Source organism: Schistocerca piceifrons, chromosome 7, assembly GCF_021461385.2.
Source record: "Schistocerca piceifrons isolate TAMUIC-IGC-003096 chromosome 7, iqSchPice1.1, whole genome shotgun sequence".
NCBI classification, from domain to species: domain Eukaryota; kingdom Metazoa; phylum Arthropoda; class Insecta; order Orthoptera; family Acrididae; genus Schistocerca; species Schistocerca piceifrons.
Window position 1 is genome coordinate 16839139 of NC_060144.1, and position 24091 is coordinate 16863229.

At 46.2% G+C, this 24091-nt stretch overlaps 1 protein-coding gene across 1 annotated transcript in view; it reads right to left on the reverse strand.

Moving 5' to 3' along the window:
• The window catches only part of LOC124805043 (translation initiation factor IF-2-like), a 55423-nt gene extending 31712 nt beyond the window's left edge, over positions 1–23711 (reverse strand). Inside the window, exon 1 of the mRNA XM_047265464.1 lies at positions 23501–23711. Coding sequence (XP_047121420.1) covers positions 23501–23711 — 211 coding nt within the window. The remainder of the gene's footprint in view (positions 1–23500) is intronic.
• Positions 23712–24091: the final 380 nt, after the last annotated feature.

The window sequence follows — 24091 nt, forward strand, 5'->3', positions numbered from 1 at the left end:
TAAATTTTCTAAATCAGATTTGGTTTCATTTGTTTGCTGCTGCTGTGTCCTCCAGAAAATACGGAACACAGCTGTACTTCGAATACCGCCGAGCTGCCTACTACTCAGGCGCAACCGGTTGTGAGTTAAGTTCATGAAAAACACATGCACCACATCTACAATTTTGTAGATACCGCACGTAATTCTGTATCATGCTTCACATAAAATTAACACATTTACTGTTAAGTTCTTTGGATTACATACATTTAACCTTTTTGTGGAATATAAAAATTTTATTTTCGCCGTCTGCTGTGGCCGAGCGGCTGTAGGCGCTTCAGTCCGGGACCACGCGGCTGCTACGGTCGTAGGCTCGAGTCCTGTCTCGGGCATGGATGTGTTGATGTCCTTGGGTTAGTTAGGTTTAAGTAGTTCTAAGTCTAGAGGACTGATGACCTAAGATCTTAAGTCCCATAGTGCTTAGAGCCATTTGAACCATTTTATTTTCAAAAATAATATATGTACCTTTTTATCAGAAACTATTCAAGAGATTTCAACAAAAGTTTCACTGTTTAATCTCTCTGCATATAGTAAACTTCCCTCAATAGCTTTCTGAGTATATCGAATAGGAGTATTTTAATAATTTAACTGTGTAAAATTCATGCGAAATTCCAAGCACTTTGTTCCGTCTCTCAGCTTACACTCAGAATTCCAAAATTTGATCTTGAGATAACATTTACTGGGTTTATAGAAAGAAGTATACAAATTTTTATAGTTCTAGCCTTCACAGACTGGGAGAAAAATATACATAAATTTTAAAAAATCTGATTTTCAGGAAATACAATTTAAAGTTCAACGCGACGTTTAGTCCTGTTATCTCTTCAGAAGGCCCCAGGCTTCTCTTCTGGTTTCCTGTTGTCTGATTTCTTTCCTTTATCAGGTCTTCAACTGACTTTTCAACCGCTGAGAGGTACTGTAAAACACTTTTGTTCAAAATGTCATGAGTGAAATTTCCTGTCTTGAAGCCCATTCTCCCTAATACCTTGCTCCGCAAATTACAATCATTAAAAATACAAGAATTACATCGTAAGTTGGAATTCTGGCAACCGTATCAGATGGAAATATCGTTCCATGATATCGTTTCCAAATGAGTGAATTGAGACTCATTTGGATTCTGCATTTTGCCATGAACACACGTTTTTAGAACTTTTGCGAGAAACCTGTAAGTTGGCTTGAAAACATCCTTGGTATAATGTGGAAGCCTCTGCTTGTGAAATTAGAGGTTGATATCCCTCTCCGTTAGTAGATATTTGCAACAGGGAATGTGGCACATATGGCGAATCTGTTGGCACCATGTAGTAATACGTAGTAGCCCATAAGCATCTTTCATGTCAGTGACACTGGGTAGGTTTTGGCAATGTTGATGATGAAAGACTCACTTTCGCGAATCTCCGTCAATAGCGCAAGGCAAAACAGAATTGCTTCTTCATAGACAAAGCACCTGGCTTTTTATTGATTGTAAGATAGGGAACAGAGTCACAGATAATCTATAAAATCAAAGACCATATATCACACCCTTCTTGGTGTATTCCGTGCAAGTTTGAACATCGTTCATAGAGCTGGTGTTTACGTGTTGCTTCAAGAAGTGAGCGTGGCAGGAAGGTCACGTCACACATTTAATTATTTTTCAGGCACTTCGGGTGGGATTTCATCAATGAAACTTTGGCAACTTATTGTCCATGAGTTCTACTAATAAATAAGAAGTAAACTGAAAATTAACAATTTCGGTCAGTTTCCAGAGAGGGCGCGAGAAGGCAAAGAATATTTTGTGCATTTGTCTGAAGTCACTCAAACGAAGCACAAGTGCACATCGATCCGTTAAGTGGACATACGGTTGCCGTCAGACACTATTCACAGCCTGTCTGTAGAAAGCGTCAGGACCATGTCTGTCTACAGTCACTGTCAGAAAGACCCACAGGATACTCTCCAGATGACTGTAGTTATCATTCACTGCATTTATTTGGAGAGAGAGATCAGTGCGAGTGAACATCGATGTCTTCCCACGTATTATCTTCAGACTACAGTTACGTACTATAAATTTGCTGTTAATAAATCATTGCAAATTGTCTCTAATTCGTGTTGCCATTTTTCCTGCCCCATCGTTGCCTAAATCTGTCTGTCACTGTGACGACAGTGCAGAGTTGCTGCGTGCAAACAAGCCAGCTGATAACAGCAACCACATTCAGTGGTAACGTGTCCTCTTCCTGGCTCCCTGTTATGTCTGACAGCAGGCGCATTTGGTGGATGCGACAGCTGCTTCCGACTGCTTTGTTGGTGTACTCCATCTTCCCCAGTTCTGTGCTATGCTTTTCATCTCTAAGTAAGTCCTATACCCCGTATAACGGTGAGTGTGGAGGGACCGCCTCCGAGACGGGGTGATGCTCCGGCGCGGGATCGAATCTGTCCGGCAGTTTAAACGACGAGAGTTGTCGCTCTGCCGGCAGGCCTGGATGTGGCGAACACCGGGCCGGCAGCCAAGTCGCGCCTCAGTTGCACGATTCGCAAACACTGAGAAAGCTTTCACTCACCTTCACGTGATGAAGACTACCTGTAGACTGTTGTGGTACACACATTCCGTCCCTTAGAGTAACGCGGTGGCGACAAGAAGGGCATGCGGCCTGGCTACCTCTTATATTAAGCGCGCCAGATACGCATTTAACCTTTCGACCATGCGCCGATAAGAGACGAAGGCAGACGAAGGCAGAAGAACAAGTAGTAACTACTGCACCCAATATAGGGTTGTAATACGTCTAGGATACTAGAGTATGTAGCCCATGCTGCTACGTTTTCCCTCTGCGTCTCCTGGCGCCAGTTAGACTGTTCCTAGATGCCTACACCCTCTTCCATACACTTCTTTCCTCGGCGCTTCTTTTCAGCACTTCTTCATTTCGTACTTTACCTGTCCACTTCATTTTTAACATTCTTGCACAGAACCACAGTTCAACTGCTTCCAGTGTCTCCTTATTCTAATTTCCGCCTATCGACAGGGGATCTCAAGTTGATTACGTATTTCTAGATTTCCGGAAAGCTTTTGACACAGTTCCTCACAAGCGACTTCTAATGAAGCTGCGAGCCTATGGGGTATCGTCTCAGTTGTGCGACTGGATTCGTGATTTCCTGTCAGGAAGGTCGCAGTTCGTAGTAATAGACGGCAAATCATCGAGTAAAACTGAAGTGATATCAGGTGTTCCCCAGGGAAGCGTCCTGGGACCTCTGCTGTTCCTGATCTATATAAATGACCTGGGTGACAATCTGAGCAGTTCTCTTAGGTTGTTCGGAGATGATGCTGTAATTTACCGTCTAGTAAGGTCATCCAAATACCAGTATCAGTTGCAAAGCGATTTAGAAAAGATTGCTATATGGTGTGGCAGGTGAAGCGATTTAGAAAAGATTGCTATATGGTGTGGCAGGTGGCAGTTGACGCTAAATAACGAAAAGTGTGAGGTGATCCACATGAGTTCCAAAAGAAATCCGTTGGAATTCGATTACTCGATAAATAGTACAATTCTCAAGGCTGTCAATTCAACTAAGTACCTGGGTGTTAAAATCACGAACAACTTCAGTTGGAAAGACCACATAGATAATATTGTGGGGAAGGCGGACCAAAGGTTGCATTTCATTGGCAGGACACTTAAAAGATGCAACAAGTCCACAAAAGAGACAGCTTACACTACACTCGTTCGTCCTCTGTTAGAATATTGCTGCGCGGTGTGGGATCCTTACCAGGTGGGATTGACGGAGAACATCGAAAGGGTGCAAAAAAGGGCAGCTCGTTTTGTATTATCACGTAATAGGGGAGAGAGTGTGGCAGATATGATACGCGAGTTGGAATGGAGGGCATTAAAGCAAAGACGTTTTTTGTCGCGGCGAGACCTATTTACGAAATTTCAGTCACCAACTTTCTCTTCCGAATGCGAAAATATTTTGTTGAGCCCAACCTTCATAGGTATGAATGATTATCAAAATAAAATAAGAGGAATCAGAGCTCGAACAGAAAGGTTTAGGTGTTCGTTTTTCCCACACGCTGTTCAGGAGTGGAATGGTAGGGAGATGGTATGATTGTGGTTCGATGAACCCTCCGCCAAGCACTTAAATGTGAACTGCAGAGTAATCATGTAGATGTATCGACATTTATTTCTATACTGTAGTACCATCAGATCCAGACTTTCAAGAACTGCTGTCTCAGTTCGGTATAAGTATCTGATACCAATAAGACATTTTTTATTGCAGAAAACTTTGTTCGTTTGCGGCAATGTAATTCTCATATCTTCTTCTAAATGAGAGTAGCGTGTTTTGTTCAGTAGGTGTGAAAGCGTCACGGATATTATCATCTAACTTCAGTGGCAGACATTGCAAGAGACGCGGTCTCGATCACAGAATGATTTACGTTCGGTTTCCACAGCTTAGGACCGTGGACGTAAGATTAAGGAGATTTTACCACAAGCACATGCTCATTAGCAGTCATTCTTCTTATAACATATAGGGGTTTAAAAACAAAGTGTCACATATTGCTATACGAGCTACTCTTAGTATTGGTCAAAAGTAGAAGAAAACATCCCACAATGTGACACTGGTACCTGTTGAGATATGGGCCAATCAGTCCTGTTATCAACATCTCTCTCTTGCGTAGAAGGAGAAACAACAGGAGGTGTTGGATGTGGTTAGCACGCATCCTGACACACCCTTGCAGCCTTTCTTCGCGGTGACTGACGCAATCTTGAGATACACCTGACTACATCCAAATTGCGTCGTCTTTCTGCATGGGTAACATTTTTCACTAGTAGTGGTAACACATTGCACAGAAACAGCTAGCACGAAGCACCATCTTGGCAACGTGTATGGCCCTATGAGTCTGTCGCTGTAGATTCCTGCCTGTACAGTGATACTGAGGCGAGCCTGCTGGCTCATCTCCGCGACTGCTTTAGCATTTCGATCAGCCCAGACGTGCGTATCGTGATAATTAATTATGCTACCGCTTATGACTCCAGCTTTTCCTGTAAATGCTACACACTGCTCGTCACATGAACAATGGCCATTATCTCAATATCTATTACTTTCGCGACCTGTGGACGTACAATTACAAGAACTTTTCTTCTAATTTGGGTCAATACTACCTCCTGTATGACTGTGAGACACTTTTTGTACACACTATATATAAATAGGTTGGTCAGCAACAGTCTGCAAAGCTTGTAAGGGTGGTGGAGGGTCAGCTGAGAAGAAGGCAGCACACGAGACTGCTTAGTTTTTTGCTCCGCTTCCGTCCTTTCTCTCTCTCCCCCCCCCCCTCTCTCTCTCTCTCTCTCTCTCTCTCTCTCTCCCGCTCGATTTAGGAAAGCAAACGAAGAACGCCTTTGGCGACACCGTCTCTGGCAGGCCGCTTGAATTTGTGAGCGCAACGGCCTGATTGGCTAACTTCAATACCAGCCAAATCGAAAACGGCGCAACGTATCTTTTTCCTTATCAGTTATTCCTCAGAAAAACGTAAAAATTGTGATATGAGGAAGGAAGTTCCTGTGTGCTCCCATGGTACGGGAGGAAAAGAGTGCCAGACTGCACAATACGCCCGTGTTGTAAACAACATTCTTCCTTGAGGCATTGGCAACTCTCCCGTTATAGCTGAAACTGTACGTAGTACAAGACTGTACATTGAGTCACGTCGGCACCGTGTAGTTCAGTTCTTACACAATTGCTGGTACTGTACAATGCAACGAGCTTTTTCCCTTGCCTTTTACCGCTGGTTTATACAAGTCAGCACTCCATGGTGACTTAGCTACATGGTATATGTCTAGGATAATATGTCCAGATATTGAAGTTCTTTAGTCCTCTGGAAATGATTACTTTTTTAATTTATTTTGGAACAAAAAAACATAACGGCGCTGTTTCACACAGCGCAAGTGATCGCCAGGATATTTTTCCGCTTTTGTGACACAAAGCGCCAGACACGATTTCAGCCATTTTCGTGGTGGCCAGCTGTGAGTGTCGAGGCACTGGGGTTTTTACATGCCGCTGTATCAACTGTGTGCCGTTACTACGACTACTGCTACTACTACTACTACTACTGCTACTACTACTACGACAACGACGACGACGACGACGACGACAACTGGGGGAAATACTTAAGGGGAAAAAAATCATTATTTTTCTCAGTTTTCCAAAATTTCAGTACACTTACCCGCCGCGTACAACAGTCCACAGCATAAAGAAAAAGAGACGACGAAGAGAATGAAATACAAGTGAAAACAGGTCTAGCCAGTATTATCAACCATCTCTTAACAGGAAGCCAAGAAGACAAACTGGGAAAATCGAAGTCCATCTACTGTCTGCAAGATAATCACAGATGGAGTTTCAGAGGTGTTTCCCCCATTTCCAAGACGAATGTCGGGATTATAATTAACCCTTTCAAATCAAAACCAAATCAGAAATAAGACAATAAATACGAAATTCTCCGTTCTCCTTTTTTAAAAATAAACTGAGCCAAAACGGAAAAGTTAGCATGGCAGGTGCAAAGAAAGACTGCCATTTTACGCCATGAGGCGCCGCCGCCTGCCGGTGTCGGTTGGCAGTGGGCACGTGGCTCATCCACGTGCACGTTCACGTTCACGAAGGTACTGTTAAATCGTTATAAAGGATTAGAGACGAAGTTGCTACCAGCTTCACATGAGCCGTGCTTTGGAGTCACCCGCGTGTAGAATCACATTGACAGGACTGAGGTCGCGCAACAAAACTAGTCAACGTCTTCAGTCTCCAGCGTAAGACGGTTCGCCATGTTTAAATAGTTAGGGCTCTCCAGGGGCTGGACTGCCATTTAGCCGGCCGGGGTGACCGAGGGGTTCTAGGCGCTACAGTCTGGACCCACGCGACCGCTACGGTCGCAGGTTCGAATCCTTCCTCGGACATGGGCGTGTGTGATGTCCTTAGGTTAGTTAGGTTTAAGCAGTTCTAAGTTCTAGGGGACTGATGACCTTAGAAGTTAAGTCACATAGTGCTCAGAGCCATTTGAACCATCTTTGAACTGCAATTTATTTTATCATCACTTGGATTTGCAGCTCTTTGTGTTTACCGTGTTTGTAGTTAAAATTGTAGGATGTTAGGTCCTCCAGTTATGCAAAACACGGTTTCTTCCAAGTTCCCAAACATGTTTCAGCACCACTGTGCCATCATCAGTGGGCTTCGGTTTCATTTAATCTTTACATTTGGTGTGCACGATTTTTCAGGACTACTTGCGTGTTACTTATTACAGGTAGCTTGTCATGCTTTCGTGTGGAGAGCCCTTTCATCCTCAGCATCACTGTGAGGGGGTGTGATACACACGTAAGTATAACACGTATTTCCACAAACTGGCGGACCTTACATATTACATTTATTTCTTGTTTGATTATTTTTCTCTTCTAAACCCTACTGCCCATCGAGGACTGGCTATAAGATGAATGATCTGGAATTGTGAATTGGCATCTTTCCATACTATAACAGGTTACCACGCATCCTGTTTGTTGAAAGTGGCCAGTGCATTTACACACTTTACTTACTGCTTTTCTGTTACATGTTCGTGGTCTTCTCCTTGTCCATTATTCTAAAACTCCATAAGGCTGAATCGCTTGCTGCACGTGCGATCTACCATGCTGTCACGGTCGGGAGACAGAAGACGTTTCGGTTAGCTAGTTTTTATCTGCAGGTCGTGCCGGCCGAAGTGGCCGTGCGGTTAAAGGCGCTGCAGTCTGGAACCGCATGACCGCTACGGTCGCAGGTTCGAATCCTGCCTCCGGCATGGATATTTGTGATGTCCTTAGGTTAGTTAGGTTTAACTAGTTCTAAGTTCTAGGGGACTAATGACCTCAGCAGTTGAGTCCCATAGTGCTCAGAGCCATTTTGTTTTGCAGATCGTGATGCGGTAACAGATAAATCAGAGATTTCAATTATTTTTCCATTTGATTTTGTTGAGGCTCACCACACTTCGTTTAATATTTTCGATTTGTTTATTTCCACACAGTGAACGATACAGAAATCCACTGAACGGGACTATCCATTCGAGCGTTTACACCGCATACGCAGGCAGCAAGCTCCGTCAGCACAACAATGCATCGCCCCTATCGCTCAAGGAAACGTCAGAATGGTTTGAGGACGACTTCACCTACGCGAGGGCCCTTTTGCGGCTGCGGCCCCCACACATCACCTGACCGCAGTCACACCGAGCACGTCTGGGACGTCATCTAGGCGAGTTTTGCACTCAAATCAAATGGCTCCAAGCACTATGGGACTTAACATCTCAGGTCATTAGTTCCCTAGACTTAGAACTACTTAAACCTAACTAACCTAAGGACATCACACACATCCATGCCCGAGGCAGGATTCGAACCTGCGACCGTAGCAGCAGCGCGGTTCGGAACTCAAGCGCCTAGAACCGCTCGGTCACAGCGGCGGCGTTTTGCACTCAGATCCTATCCATCTCCCTGAGTTAGTGGCAGCTGTATGGTAGCGCAGCAGGTAAAGTTCCTCGATGATTTCAAGTTCATGCTACAATACGCCGCTTCGTTCGCAAGAAGCGCTCCACAATATTAAGCAGCTGCCTGAAATTTAATTGGTCACGAGTGAAGACTCAACCACTTTGGATTCCTTCCAGCCGTGCCGTGCCTTCTACCGAGAATCGCAGACAAGTTCGTACGCAAATGCCCCAGTAACAGGAATACCCACGTCCAATTAACTACAAAATACGACGGGCTTTCAAAAGTATGTTCCACATCGTCGTCCGACGCTACGATTGCGCAACACGAGCGGTGCACTGTCAGAAGGTAGGTGGGTAAGTCGTCTAAACTGCTCACAGGTGCACCGTGAAATTATGTTAGTATGTGGACCAAATGAAATGTCGTGTACAGCCTCAATGAAATGGGTCAGCCAGTTTGATCGAGACCACACAGACGTATCTGACGCTGATCGGATAGGAAGGCCGTCGACGTCGACATCGACCACAGTCGACAGTGTCCGGACAGTCGATTCCAAGCAGTCGCAGATATTCCGACGATCAGTACGTTGGCACAGCGGTTCTCGAAAGGCTTCGTGACCAAGGAGCGGATTTGTGTCATCGAGGAACTGGTAGGACGTGCGACCATTATTTACAGAGACTTGGAGACAATGTTGAAAAATAGTGCCACGTATCTGTGTCAGTTTGAAGTGCAGTGAAGCATTCAATAAAAGTTAGTTGGCTAAAAATGGCTCTGAGTCATCTAAGCGAGTTTTGCACTCAAATCAAATGGCTCCAAGCACTATGGGACTTAAAACCACAGGTCATTAGTTCCCTAGAACTTAGAACTAATTAAACCTAACTAACCTAAGGACATCACACACATCTATGCACGAGGCAGGATTCGAACCTGCGACCGTTGCGGTCGTTCGGTTCCAGACTGTAGCGCCCAGAACCGCACGGCCACTCCGGCCGGCAAAAGTTAGTTGGCCTGCCATAATAATGGGTAGCTTACTTTTAGAAGTCCGATAGTACTAGTTTACGCGAATAAAAACGCATTCTAGAGGGAGAAGTACGAAGCATAGGCTCCCACAAATCCCTCTACACACACAAACACACACACACACACACACACACACACACACACAGGTAGGCGCGCGCGCAAAACCACTAGTAATCTGCAGTGTAGTAGGGGAATAGTTGCACATAAGAAGAGCATGCAGTACGCTGAATCTCGCATTAGACACGTCCGCGCAGACTCGGATCGAGCAGTATACAGGCCCAAACGAACATTGCAGAGGTCAGCTGCCATGCTGTTTCTTCCCAGAAGATCACTCCCCTCGACGACTGGAAACAAAAGCTGTGTTGCTCTCTTCCGCAGGCCTACCTGGAACAATTCTACGCTCCGAGCGAGGCGGATCGCCTAATAGGCAGAGACGATGCGTGTCTACTGCGTCGTTTCTCCGGAACGCCCTCACAGCCGTGAGATTATTCTAGTTGCCAGGTGCACACAGTGGCTGCATATGAGGCAAAAATCTGCTCGCATCACGCTTCATTTGCCACTGCTGCCAGTCTCGGCTGTTATCACAAGCGCTCTCACGACCAAAAAGCTCTAAGAATACAAAATCGTGGAGTCTCACGTGGCCCCTGTTGACCTATTTCATGTTGGCATTCGTCTCGGAACCCTCTCCCTCCGTTTGTTTAATGATGTTTCGCCAGCGTGGCTGGCATCGTCACACTCCATTGATGGTGGCGGACCCGAAAAATCATCAAACAAACGTCGGCCGAAGATCCTCAAACAAGAGCCAACAGTCTCTAAGGACGTTCGCGTTTTCGCTCTTAGTACACTAAAGATTTCCACTGATGGCGGAAGCACTCAACAATATACGCTAACCGGACGGCGTCTGCTGTTACGAAATGATAATAATAATGTTGGTGTTGTTGTTGTTGTCGTCGTTATCATCGTCATCTTGGTCTTCTGTCCTTAGAACGTGTTTGACAAAGCTCTTTAAGCTGTTCTCTGAATGACTGCCGCACTCTCAAACTGCAGCTGTTTACTCTATACAAGCAGTGGCCTCCCTCTACAGTGCTGAGCCTCCCACTGTTCTCACCATTGCCTGAATGACTATCCTTTCATGCCTTAGGATGTGTCCTTACAACTGAATACGGTCATTCCCGCCCATTGTCTTACAGAGAAGTCGACTCCGATAGCACAAAACGGAAAGGAAGGAAAAGCCATAAGAACGAAGTGAAGACAACGAACACTAAAAGGAACAAAAGATGGCAAGAAAACAACAGACAGACGCTAGAAACAGGAGAGAGTAAAACATGAAATACACAGAATACGGTGGCTGGCCAACCACGAAAATAAAAAGGGAAGGCCAGCCACTCTGCAACACATTAAAACCTCCACCCTAAAAGCACTAGGGTGGAGGACACAGACAAAGGACATGCGCTAAAACCTAGATAGAGACTCCGACGTGTCCTGTAGTCCACACAAACACCCGCAAGCACCACGGAACGGCCGGACTGTTCCAGGGCATAGACGGACTCCTGAATGGACGCTACCAGAGGGTGGCGAGGGTAGTACTGGTCGATAGCTTGTAGGCTGCTCAGTGAGTGAGTACACAGGAGAAATGACTCTCCTGGGCATGAGCGGATGTCCTCAAGAGCACGAGATATGGCCGCCAGCTCTGCAGTGAAAACACTGCAGCCAACTGGCAAGGAGTGCTGCTCAACATGTGCCCACGTGACCATCAGCCACTGAGTCCCGGAGCACGTCAAGAATCGACAGGAAGTGACAGCGGAGAGCGGCGGAGTTAACAGAGTTCTTAGGGCCATGCAAAAGGTCCAGACGACGCTGCGGCCGAGGCGTACACCATGAAGGCGTACGTGAACGGACCGCAAGTAGAGGTGGTAAAGGGAAGGACTCCAGTTCGGAGAGAAAGGACCGCACGCGAACCGCAATCGTTAGCCCCGATCTGGGCCGCCGACACGGGAGATGGACTGCCGCGGGCGGAAAAAGGAGACGATAATTCGGATGCTCAGGGGACTATGAATGTGTGCTGCGTAACTGGCGAGCAGTTGCGCACGTCTGATCTGCAGTGGAGGGACGCCAGCCTCCACCAGTACGCTGGTCACCGGACTCGTCCTACAAGCTCCTGTCGCTAATCCAACCCCACAGTGGTGCACAGGGTCGAGTAAATGCAATGCTGAAGGCGCTGCCGAATCATAAACCACACTCCCATAGTCAATTCGGGATTGGACAAGGCTCTGTAGAGCTGTAGCAGCGTACAGCGATTAAGTAAGATGTTACGACAGCATTGATTGATATCATCACCTCATTTCGTTATGGTATATTGTGAGATCTCGATTATATTCGAATTGCCAATTAATTTGTTTGTTCCATAGTTCACCCCAACACCTGAACATCATCTCTGAAACAGTAAAACTGGAAAAATTGGCTTATAACCTGAAAGCTACGTTGTGTGAGGCAGGAAGGAAACAAGTGTATTGAAATTTCCTGGCAAATTAAAACTGTGTGCCGGACCGAGACTCTAACTCAGGACCTTTCCCTTTCGCGGGCTACCCAAGCACGACTCACGCCCCTTCCTCACAGGTTAATTCTTGCAGTACCTCGTGTCCTATCTTCCAAACTTTACAGAAGCTCTCCTGCAAACCCTGCAGAGCTAGCACTCCTGAAAGAAAGGATAAAGCGGAGACATGGCGAAAGGCAAAGGTCCCGAGTTCGATTCTCGGTCCGGCACACATTTTTAATCTGCCAGGAAGTTTCATATCAGCGCACAGTCCACTGCAGAGTGAAAATCTCATTCAAGTGTATTGTATGCTGTGCAGTGCTTGATTTCATATCGGCGCTTGACTCTTACATTGAGACTTAACGCCTTCGAAAATCCGAGGACGTTACAAGAACTTTGTGGAGGTTAACTAGGGACTTCTTCGCCCTATATTTTTTCCAAGCCTCCACGAGAACTAAGAGGCCACGTGAGAGCAGTGGTATTGCCACAGCTATCTCATTAGTGATGCCAGAGCAGCATCGGCTTCGCCTTGTGTCTCAGATCAAAGCGGTGCTGGTGACTCTCAGCAAAACTATTTAACAGCAACTGGAGCGCGGCAAATTGATCCCGGTCGGGCAGCTAGTGTTTTCCTCACAGAGCGGGGTGTAATTACATCGCGTGCCTCACGCACTTGCGACGGCGGCTGCCGGCCGTCCGTGTCGCAACACCGCGACGGGAAGGGGAGGAACACGGAGAGCGCGTCGCCCTGCTGATCTGCTGACCGCTCCGAGGCACGGCGTGTGTCTCACACCACAGCAGTCGGCCAGCAGCACGGCATACTCCACGCCGTAACAGCGCAGCCAAATCCGACCAAGCTCTGCTAGACTGTGAAAAAAGAAAGGTTCCGCGGATGTGTGCTTAAAGCAGCGGTAGGAATCAGACTTGAGCGGAACCTGATAAGGAAAGGCTGCAGATTTGGTCTTAGCGAGGGACGGAAGCCCCCTTTCTGGGAGACGGGAGTGGGGAGGGGGGCAGCAAAATGATGATAATGACCGTCTGTCTGGGACTGGGGCATGCGATAATATTATAAAAATAAGATGCAGTAGACCAGGCCATTGTTCCTAAGCAGCCCTCTGAAGACGACATGACGCCTAACTGCCGAAACAACTCAGACCGACAGAAAACCTTTGAAGAATTTGAGTTAAAATTCGACGGGCAAATTTCCGATCGCATATGAAGCGTTACCTACTTGTATAGTAGGTCTCTCGTATTGTCCAGAAGATAATATAAACCAATTACCCCCATCTCTCATTATACAGGGTGAACATTAACAAAACGGGCAAACTGCAGGGACGGGCTCTTGGCTGGGAGTGGAGGAAAAACGTCCTGTCCGGAAATGGATCATTGCCACGGTAGACGGCGCTGACGAATCACAGTTCGTCTGACCAGGTGCCGTGCGTTCCTTTTGTATGGCAGGCTGTGTGATAGACGCAGGGTAGTGGAAGCAGCAGAATGGTCCGGTGTTGTGGTCGGGAACAAGCTGAGACGGTGTTTCTGTACGGCCAAGCGGATGGAAACGGTCGAGAGGCAGCACGGCTGTACCAAAACAAGAACCCTCAAGACACCAACAACATCAGTGACGTTTCAAGCAATTTTTGGGAGTCTGTGTTACCGTGGGTCCTTTCAGACAGACGAGCGTAAAGGGGGGCGGCGGACTGCGCGTACACCTGATTTGGAGGACCAGGGTCTATAGGATGTTGAGACGAACCCTAGCACAGGCTCCAGACAAGTGGCCCGCCAAAGTACGAGTGTGTGTATCCTGCACGACAACCGCTACAATCCCCATCACCCGCAATCCCATGGAGGCCACTTTGAACATCTGTTGTGACGTGGATGCGATGCAGCTCTGTACAGTGTATAGCGTCCCCAGTGAAATCATACGAAAAGACTTAAAAAACACTATTTATAAAGAAGTGACATTTAAAAGTTGAATAATATACATTTTTCTCATATGTCCGTATTATTATAATTTCTCTGTGTAAGTTTCGAGGGCAAAGAAATATAACAAAATGATCTAAAGAGACGACAAGATACGCTCTTTTGTTAATTTTTTAGTCGTCTTCACTTCTTCTCTTGTCTTGGTTGCGTGTAGACGAACATCTTGTGAGCGCTGGCAAATGTAAGCATATTTGTACTAATTAAGCAGATAATATGTTGATTTAATATTATTCTTCATTTTTAATTTGTAAGAGGTGATCCCGATTTCATGTCCGCCTTCCTTTGAATTAACCTGCATTCAAGTAATTTACACTTCAACAATCGCAGCGGCCGATGCAGCCAACGACGCCATTACGTGGCGATATTAACTTACAAAAATTAGCGGAAGCGAAAAACTCGCCCGCTAACATAATATACATTTTTCTCCACAGCCGCCCGACGTTGCAGAGAATACGTAGCTTTAAGATTCTTATTTTCAGTACCACAGCCGAGAGCCAGAGCCAGGACTCCGACTACAATGCAATGGTTAACGGAGGTAAGAAAAAATACTCTCTCGAGTTTGTGGGCCGCAATTGTAATTAATAACTAAAGATTTTTCGCTTTAAAGTGAACTGAATGGCTCTGAGCACTATGAGACTCAACTGCTGAGGTCACTAGTCCCCTAGAACTTAGAACTAGTTAAACCTAACTAACCTAAGGACATCACAAACATCCATGCCCGAGGCAGGATTCGAACCTGCGACCGTAGCGGTCTTGAGTTTCCAGACTGCAACGCCTTTAACCGCACGGCCACTTCGGCCGGCAATGTGAACTGACTAGCCGAGGAAATTAATATGAAAAGTTTATTCCACTGTTCAACTTATATGTTCATGTTTTAAGATTCAGCGAGTCTAACGTTCATTAACGTAAGAAATAATTTTCACTGAAGATCAATATTGTTAAAAAAAAGAGCACTTCACAAAAGCATTTAATTCTAAATCAAAATTGAATGAAATACCATTTTGATAAAGGCCCACCACGTAAGTCGGCAACAATCACCGCTACCAATAAATTTCTGTAGTAAACAATAAATTAAATTACGACGACCGACGGACGCGAGAAGTGTTCCGGGACGATTTGTTGTCACTGCAAGCACACCGTCCATTTCCGGACACATTTTCAGTCAGGAATCTGTCCCTGCGGTTTGTCGGTTTCATTAATGATCACACTGCATAAAAAAAATCGAACTGCAGTGTCTAAAAAAAATTCCGTTACCTGATTATTTTGTAAATGAGTTAATATGTTAAATATTTAACGTTAAAACTTTTATAATTGAGGACGCAAAACCCTAATTATGTTGCTTTCCTTAGTTTCGGATTATTCACTCACAGAGCAAAGACAGAGGCAAAATCTGAACTGTATGAGTATAATCTCCGTTTTAAGAAAAGCTAGTTTTTTACGCGTCTCAATGTTTATGACGCCACATCTCATGAAATTACGTTCATACAATGATAAAATTTTGTAGATACATTCTGTGGTATATGTGAATACTGCTGTCTGCAAATAAACTGCTAATAGGATTAGCAGAAAAGAAGTAAGAAATTAAGACGTCAGGTATGATGCTGAAGTTTTTCTTCATGTACGGCGAAAAATGGGTAAGCGATAATTTTTTCCTTTCATTATTTTATACGGGATGACATCGAGAAAGAGTTTCAAAAACTTTTGAAATTATGTGTAAAGTTCTTCAAAGTCGGTAAGTGGTCTCGTTCTCAAACAATATAGTCCGGGTATTTTGCGGGCCCTGAGTTAAGCTGCTTCAAAAGCATATATAGTTTCTAACTGCAATACGTCATTTATTGTGTTAAACCAAGTTAAGACTATAACTTTTAGCGAGTATATTACTACAGCATTTCACATTTTTACATCACGTCAGTAATTGTTTGAAATATTGGAAATCAAATTTTTGCTGCCGTTGGAAGGCGTTAGATAGGCACCTCCAAATGCGATGTGGTGACCGTGTTACCCCCTCATTGGTACGGGTATGTACATTGGTGTTTTTGGTGTGCTCCGCTTGTACACAGACTGGCGTAGTCTACAGGAGGCTGTTCTGGCCTGGCTGGCTACGCCCCCACTCGCTAGCATGCTGCTCGCGGGCGCCCCAGTGCGGCAGGGGACGTGACGCGTGGGCGGCGCTCAGCGGCAGTCCCTGCCCCGAGACCTGGCGTCCTGCAGGAAGTCTCTGCCTGTCGACGATGTGTCATCACGGCCCCTCCCAGCTCACAACCACCTGCAAGCTACCACACAGCTGCCGGCCTCAGTGGCCGAGCGGTTCTAGGCGCTACGGTCTGGAACCGAGCGACCGCTACGGTCGCAGGTTCGAATCCTGCCTCGGGCATGGATGTGTGTGATGTCATTAGGTTAGTTAGGTTTAAGTAGTACTGATGACCTCAGATGTTGAGTCCCATACTGCTGAGGGCCATTTGAACCATACCACACAGCTGTGATTCTACACCAGTCTCTCTGAAATCCTGGAGAATCGCTGCTCTGTGTGGACGCCCTCTGCAGGCGAAGGCACCCAACAGGTGCCGCCCTTTCGGTACGCAGCTTATCCTCACTCAGTCGAAAGATGCGTATCTGACGGCTTGCAGGAGCAACAAAAATTTGATTTTCAGTAGTTCATAGAATTATTAACCTAATTTAAAAAATTTAAAATGCAATCAGTTTACTCATTAAGATGTAAAACAAAGTCCAAGCTATGCAAAAGCCCTAGACTGTTCCAAATTGTTGTACTTTTGCTCGTTAGAGGTCGTACTTTGACATCTCGTACACTGCAATTACACTCCACCACAGAACTGAAGGATCACTTTTTCCAAACAACGTAATTATTTCCCATCTTGAAAAATAAGTTTGAAATTTGGCTAACCTTCATCTATAATGGTGCAAATCGTGGTGAGACTACGCTCCAGACGACATGGTGTGAGGCATGTGAAGAAAAGGCCAGAGCTCATAAATCCATACGAGCTGTAAGGTGGGTTAATGATGTCACACTGGCATGAAATTTCATCACAATTGTGGCCAACCCCATCGTGAACGTGTCACCCGATGGGAAGATTGTCACAGCCCGTCTTATTCACATTTTAACGTTTCCTTTGAAGCCTCTGTGATGGAGTTCAGAAACGCGACACGTGGCATTTCCAGATGGGTAGCCGAGGAAAACATTTGAGCCATACTGCAGCTTAGAATGGAATAGAAACGGCCTCAGGTATGGCATAAAGGCTTTCATGAGACAACCCGTTCCCTCGGGGCGTTGATTCCCAAACATTTCGCGATCGAAAAGGACAGTTCTCAGTGCAATGAGCAACAGGACGACATTCTTGGAAACCTCTGATACCGCTGACACGGCCAAACGTTCCATCCCTTCTGTAAGGACATAGGGGGTCTCCGTCCCCACTGGAAGTGATCTCACACTTTTGGAGTGCAGCAGCGTGGCCACAATTTTAGCCCTCTTGTTCCGCCAGCAACCACTAGGGACTGTTCAAAACTAATCCACGAAATCTGCATCTGATCCGAAGCAGCAAATAGTGCGTATGCTTCTTCAGCCCTCCTGTTCTGCGTCTTCCTACGGCGTGAAAGCCGGGGGAGAATCCGACATTGACATGTGCGTGAATAAAATGGCAAATGGTGCCTCTAACACACTTATTTCGGTAATAACCTCGGTAGCACCTTCACACATTTATTGAGGACTTTAAAAATGTGCCTGTACAGTGAGAACATGTGGAGTAGCCCCAGGTGCCTGTAGGAAGTCAACCACTTGACATCATTCCAATGCTAGTTGCCTGCCTGCAGGTGCCTAGGTCCTCTTCACGTTCTCTCTATAAGGCACAATTTTTTTTAAATTCTCAATAAACCTGGGCAGCTGCCACTGAGGTTGTTTCTAGGGACTCTTTGCCATTTCATTCGTGCATTGTCAATGTCGCACATTCTCCAGGATCAGACAACAGGGGGCTGGGAAACAGAAGGGCTGAAAAAGCATAAGCACATTTTCCTGCTTCACCGTGTACACGAGAGCAAAACTTGCAGTCGCACTGCACTCCAAACTGTTACGGTTAGTTTCAGTGACGTTGCAGCCCCACACTGTCATTAGAAAAGGGTTGCAGCATCTGGGAGATGTCAGCAGTATCAAAGACTGTCAAGAACTTCGTCTTGTGGCTCTGCGCACTGCAAACTGTCGCTTTCGACTGCGAAAGATGTGGCAGTCAACGCCCCAAGGGAAGGAGTGGTTTCAATAACGCCCTTTGTGCCACCCCCAAGAGGGGGGGGGGGGGTGGGCAAGGGGTGTCTGAAATGTCTTCCTCGGCCACCCATAATTAAACTGCGTGATTTTAGTGCTGGGCGCGCCGGACGGAGAGACCGCGCGGTTAAATACGCCATGCCACTGATCGTGCGGCCCCTCACGCCGGAGGCTCGAGTCCTCCCTCGGGCATGAGTTTGAGTGTTTTCCTTAGCGTTAAGTTAGTTTAAGTAGTGTGTAAGTCTAGAGACCGATGACCTCAGCAGTTTGGTCCCTTAGGAATTCACACATTCAAATTTGAATTTGAGTGCTGGGCGTCGTAGTTCTGACCTCCATCACAGAGGTGTAAAGTAAAAAAAAAATGGATTACGCGTTGCAATGTGAGACAGTTACGGGTTTCGAAAAAGTGATCCTTTAATTCTGTTGTGCGATTTATTTTACAAATTTATTAATTATAAAAAATTACGTCCAGCTTTTATTTTTAAGCATATGAAATTTAACTATTTTAATCTAGAGCAAATCAACAGTTTTCTTCTGATTACACGTTTTTATAATTACGACACACCTATTTTCTCATGACGTCATTGGGCGTGAAACTTCTTTATATCCACTCGACTACTCCTGTTTTATCATCTGGCGTCGCTTCTCAAAAGCAAAATGTAAGTTGTGTGTCATTCCTGCACTTGGACTCTTCATATATAAGCACTGTCTCTGATTTATTATAAAAACAAAAATATCTATACGCCCATTATACACACATCAAAAAAAGTTTTGCATCACCTCGGTTCCGAGAGATCCGGAACCTCTACACAAAATTCGAATACAGATCAACATAAACATCATTTCCGCCCTTTCTATTCCTCATGAAAACCACACATATCATGTTGTACTACCATACAGCGAGACCTTCAGAGGTGGTGGTCCATATTGCTGTACGCACCGGTACCTCTAATACCCAGCAGCATGTCCTCTTGCACTGATGCGTGCCTGTATTCGTTGCGACATACTATCCACAAGTTCGTCAAGGCACTGTTGGTCCAGATTGTCCCACTCCTCAACGTCGATTCGGCGTAGATCCCTCAGAAGGGTTGGTGGGCCACGTCGTCCACAAACAGCCCTTTTCAATCCGTCCCAGGCATGTTCGACAGGGTTCATGTCTCACTAGTCGAGAGATGTCGTAATCCTGAAGGAAGTCATTCACTAGATGTGTACGATGGGGGGCCGAATTGTCGTCCATGAAGACGAATGCCTCGCCAATATGGTACCGATATGGTCGCACTGTCGGTCGGAGGATGGTATTCACGTGTCGTACAGCCGTTACGGCGCCTTCCATGACCACCAGCGGCGTACGTCCCCACATAATGCCACCCCAAAACAGCAGGGAACCTCCACCTTGATGCACCCGCTGGACAGTGTGTCTATGGCGTTCAGCCTGACCAGGATGAGTCTAAACACGTCTCTTACGATTGTCTAGTTGAAGGCATATGCGACACTCATCGGTGAAGAGAACTTGATGCCAATCCTGAGCGGTCCATTTGGCATATTGTTCGGCCCATCTGCACCGCGCTAAATGGTGTCGTCATTGCAAAGATGGACCTCGCTATGGACGTCGGTAGTGAAGTTGCGCATCATGTAGCCTATTGCGCACAGTTTGAGTCGTAACACGACGTCCTGTGGCTGCAAAAAAAGAATTATTCAACATGGTGGCGTTACTGTCAGGGTTCCCCCGAGCTATAATCAGTAGGTAGCGGTCATCCACTAGAGTAGTAGCCTTTGGGCGGCCTGAGCGAGGCATGTCATCGACAGTTCCTGTCTCTCTGTATCTCTGTATCTCCTCCATGTCTGAACAACATGTTTGGTTCACTCCGAGATGCCTGGACAATTCCCTTATTGACAGCCGTTCCTGGCACAGAGTAACAATGCAGATGCGATCGAATCGAGGTATTGACCGTCTAGGCATGGTTGAACTACAGATAACAAGAGCCGTGTACCTCCTTCCTGGTGGAATGACTGGGTTTGATCGGCTGTCGGACCCCCTCCGTCTAATAGGCGCTGCTCATGTATAGTTGTTTACATCTCTGGGCGTGTTTAGTAACATGTCTGTACAGTCAAACGGATTGTGTCTGTGATACAATATCCAGCCAACGTCTGTCTTCAGGAGTTCTGGGAACCGGGGTGATGCAAAACTTTTCTAGATGAGTGTATTAGGCTTTAACATTTGGCAGTTTCAGAACACTTGATAATGGCGTAATATAAAGGTCCAAACCGGTCGTGTGACAAAGTTAAAAAAAAAAGCAAGTGGGGCGGTGTTTCATTAAAAGAACAACAGTTGGGCTAGCATCCGGACATGGGGAAACTAACACTTATTGAAGATGGTGGAAAGGAAAGTGGCGTGACGGACTGAGAAATGAAAAGGGAAAGAAGCGTAACGGTGAAAGGGGCGGGGGAGGGGGGGGGGGGAGCATTTGCGTCTTCGGCACAGAAAACGCCGTATGCGCTATTTTTTGAGGAGGTGGTACGAGGCTGACAGAAGGAATTGTTTTCGACTCTTTCTAAGGTACAATAGGACACCGAATTTTTCACAGGGTGCAGGGTAGCCTGTTTCAGAGGCGCACCGCAGAAACAGGCAAGGAGTTTGCGAGTGATGATGCTGTGGACACAGCTGGGATATTCTATAAGTGAGGCTTTGTGTTTGGATTATAATGAGAGGTATTCAGTCTCTGATGCTAGATACTGGGATGCATGGGCGCTGAGGAGCCGTTGACGTACTAGATATAGTAGAAAACGGCCAGGATTTTACATTTCATGGATCACGTACGAGGGCTTTTCTTTTTCTCCAGCCTTCGATAGGCCATAAATGAAAGACCAGTGTATGTAAAAATATTTTATTATTTCAAGTTACGTTTGCCTATGGTTTCTTTTCGACAAAGTAAGTGTAATGATGTAGGCATTTTTCCTATCTGTGGACAACTTTCCATATCTTCTTCATGAAACGTTGCCCCCGGCGAAATGAAATGAGGCTTGGTATTGTCTTGAGGTTCCTTGTGAATTTGAAAGCGCTGCCTCCATAGCCACTTCTTCAGTTCTTGATGGAAGTCACTCGGCGTTAGGTCGGGAGTGGATGGTGGACGATCGGAAATGCCTCACTAAAATTGTTAAAGGAGGGCCAGCACCGTGAGGACGTGTTCTATCGTGGATCAGAACAACTCCAGAAGTAGGCGTGCCTCCCGTTCTTCGCAAGCGTCGCAACATTTCACAATAAACAGCTGCTTTAATCGTATTCCGTGGCTGGATACACTCCACACGAAATGAAGTTTTCTGGTCCCAAAACACAGCAGTAGTCATAACCATTCGGTTCTTTGAAGGTTTGGTGAATTTGCGTACATCCACTGTTGTGATTGTCGCTTTGTTTCGGGTGAGTTATACCGACTGCAGGTCTCATCTCCTGTCATTACTCATTTCAAAGAGCTTCTTTATCGACGTAATGATTGCGCAACGTCAAATCCGGAGCCGTTCGCCAATTTTTGTTGTTGTCAGTTAACATCTTTGGGACATAGCGAGCACAAACATTTTTCTTATAGCCTAAATTTCTGTTGCACTAATCCCTTCTGCTTGCAGTTAAGAAAGAACGGTTCAGACTTCGCAGTTGGCGGCAGATTCAATCATCGAGGCGGCCTTGCTTATGTGACCGAAACTCAGCGCAGACTGACGCCTCGAAGCCGGGAGTGCACTATAGCCCGCAGAGCCCACAACGCGCCTGCCGCTTGTCTAGTGTTTACGCTCTGCGATCTGAGGATGGGGAAACATATAAATAAATATTATTTAAATATAAATGAATTTTGGACATATCGAGTTCTTAAATCGGTCTACAAATTATAAAATAATTTCTCCTGTCGTCCATGCACCTTCCTAACCCTAGAGAAGTAGTCCTCAAAATGCGTGATGGTGAGTTTTTAATAACTTTGAAGGGTTTAAAACAAAAATAATGGGCCGTATGCGGTAGAGGTGGTGAAATATCGATGCAGAAATTAGTAAATGGTGTAATAGTAAGGTGATGAGCTGTCAAACCATATTGTACGTGCTCTGCATTCTTCGCTCTAAATCTTACAAGTATTTTCATGGCCATTATTGTTATTCACAGACACAAATTTTCAGGACTACGTGTATGGGGTTAGGAGTCTCCAAGAGGCTAAGATAAAACATTTTAGAGTTTTTACACAGTTGTGGAAACGTGGAACATTAAAAATTCATTTTTGTTTAAATAATTATTTTCTGCTTTTTAGTCCTGTGCGCATGTGAAATTTTTCGAACGATTTCAAACATTTTTATGAGATTAGAATGGAGACACGTCGTAAATTTTAGGTTTATTTTAGCTTTTCTCCAGTTCACTCAACAAATATATAGCTTCCTTCTACGTATATCTTGCAAAACGACCGCGAAGGCAAAAATTACAGAGATTCGTGCAGAGGCTTGCCAGCAATCGTTCTTCCCACAAACGGTTTGCTACCGGAGCAGAAAAAGAGAGAAACGATAGCAGTACAGAGAGTACCCTCTGCCACACACCAGACAAGAAAGCGAGTTAGTACTGCATTACCAGGCAGCTCTGAGCTATGTTGAAAGTCGTATCTGTAGCTCACCAGGAAGTTAGCTCGAAATCAATTGCAAAATTTGTACAGAACTCCCTCCGTCCCTCTCTCTCTCTCTCTCTCTCTCTCTCTCTCTGCGCTCAGTGATACTCGTCCGTTTCTGTGTCACTTAGAACGCATTCGGAATATACCTGAACAACATGTCAGTCCTGCAGCAAAGAAATCGAATTAATGTTGTATTCTCATCCAGTTCTGAGCTGTGTTCGAAATCTCAACGCTCTGGCTTATGGGGAAGTTAGTTCAAAAACAAACCAAAATTTGTATCGAAAAGACTGAGGCAAGGTAGCGCCCTAACAGAAACATAATTAAAAATCCTGTTATTTCCGTTTTCGATCCTTCCTGAGCATGCTTAGCTTTTGCAGCGTTTATCAGTTGGGCTCCTGTACCATCTTGGTCTGGAGCCACACAACGCGCGCGCCTTGTACGGCAGCTCAGAATGCGGCTAATGAAGCCCGCTCGCGTCTGGCGCCGATAGCGAGCATGCGGGTGGCTGGCAGACAGGCAGGCAGCAGTAGTAGCAGCAGCAGCAGCAGCCAGAAGCCGCGACAAGTCTTGGCGGGGTGCGGCGCGCTTCATTAGCGCTGTCCAGAGGCGGCCGCGGTGGCGGCGGCGGCGGCGGCGGCGGCGGCGGCGGCGGGGGCCCTGGCCCGGGCGGCGCTACCAGCAGCTGGAGCTGGAGCTGGAGCAGGGGCTGTTAGCCGCGTAACGAGCCGGGCAGGCCAGGCCAGCCACCACCGCCAGTACTGGGGGCTGGCGGCTGGCGGCGGGCTGCTCCTCGTTTCGCGGCGCATCGTTAGCGGTCGCGGGGAACCCCCCACCGCCGCCGGCGCCGCTGTTTGCGAGCGGCCGCCGCGGCAGCAGGGGCGCGCCGTCCTCAGGCCTAGGGCAAGAGCAGCTACACCTCTCAGAGAGTTCTTCACTCTGTACCTGAGTAGAACACGGTGTGATCGGCTAATTAATGTATCTCGTATAAAGTAATGCTCTGTGCTAAGACGATTCGTATTCGAGAGCGGTGGCCCAGACAAAGAGATGGAGCCTACATCCGCAGATAGATGCTACTGTTCCACTGCAATCTCGCACTTACTTGCGCCTAAGCCATCTTTTGCCACATGAGCCGGCCGAGCGGTTATAGGCACTTCAGTCTGGAACCGCGCGTCCGCTACGGTCGCAG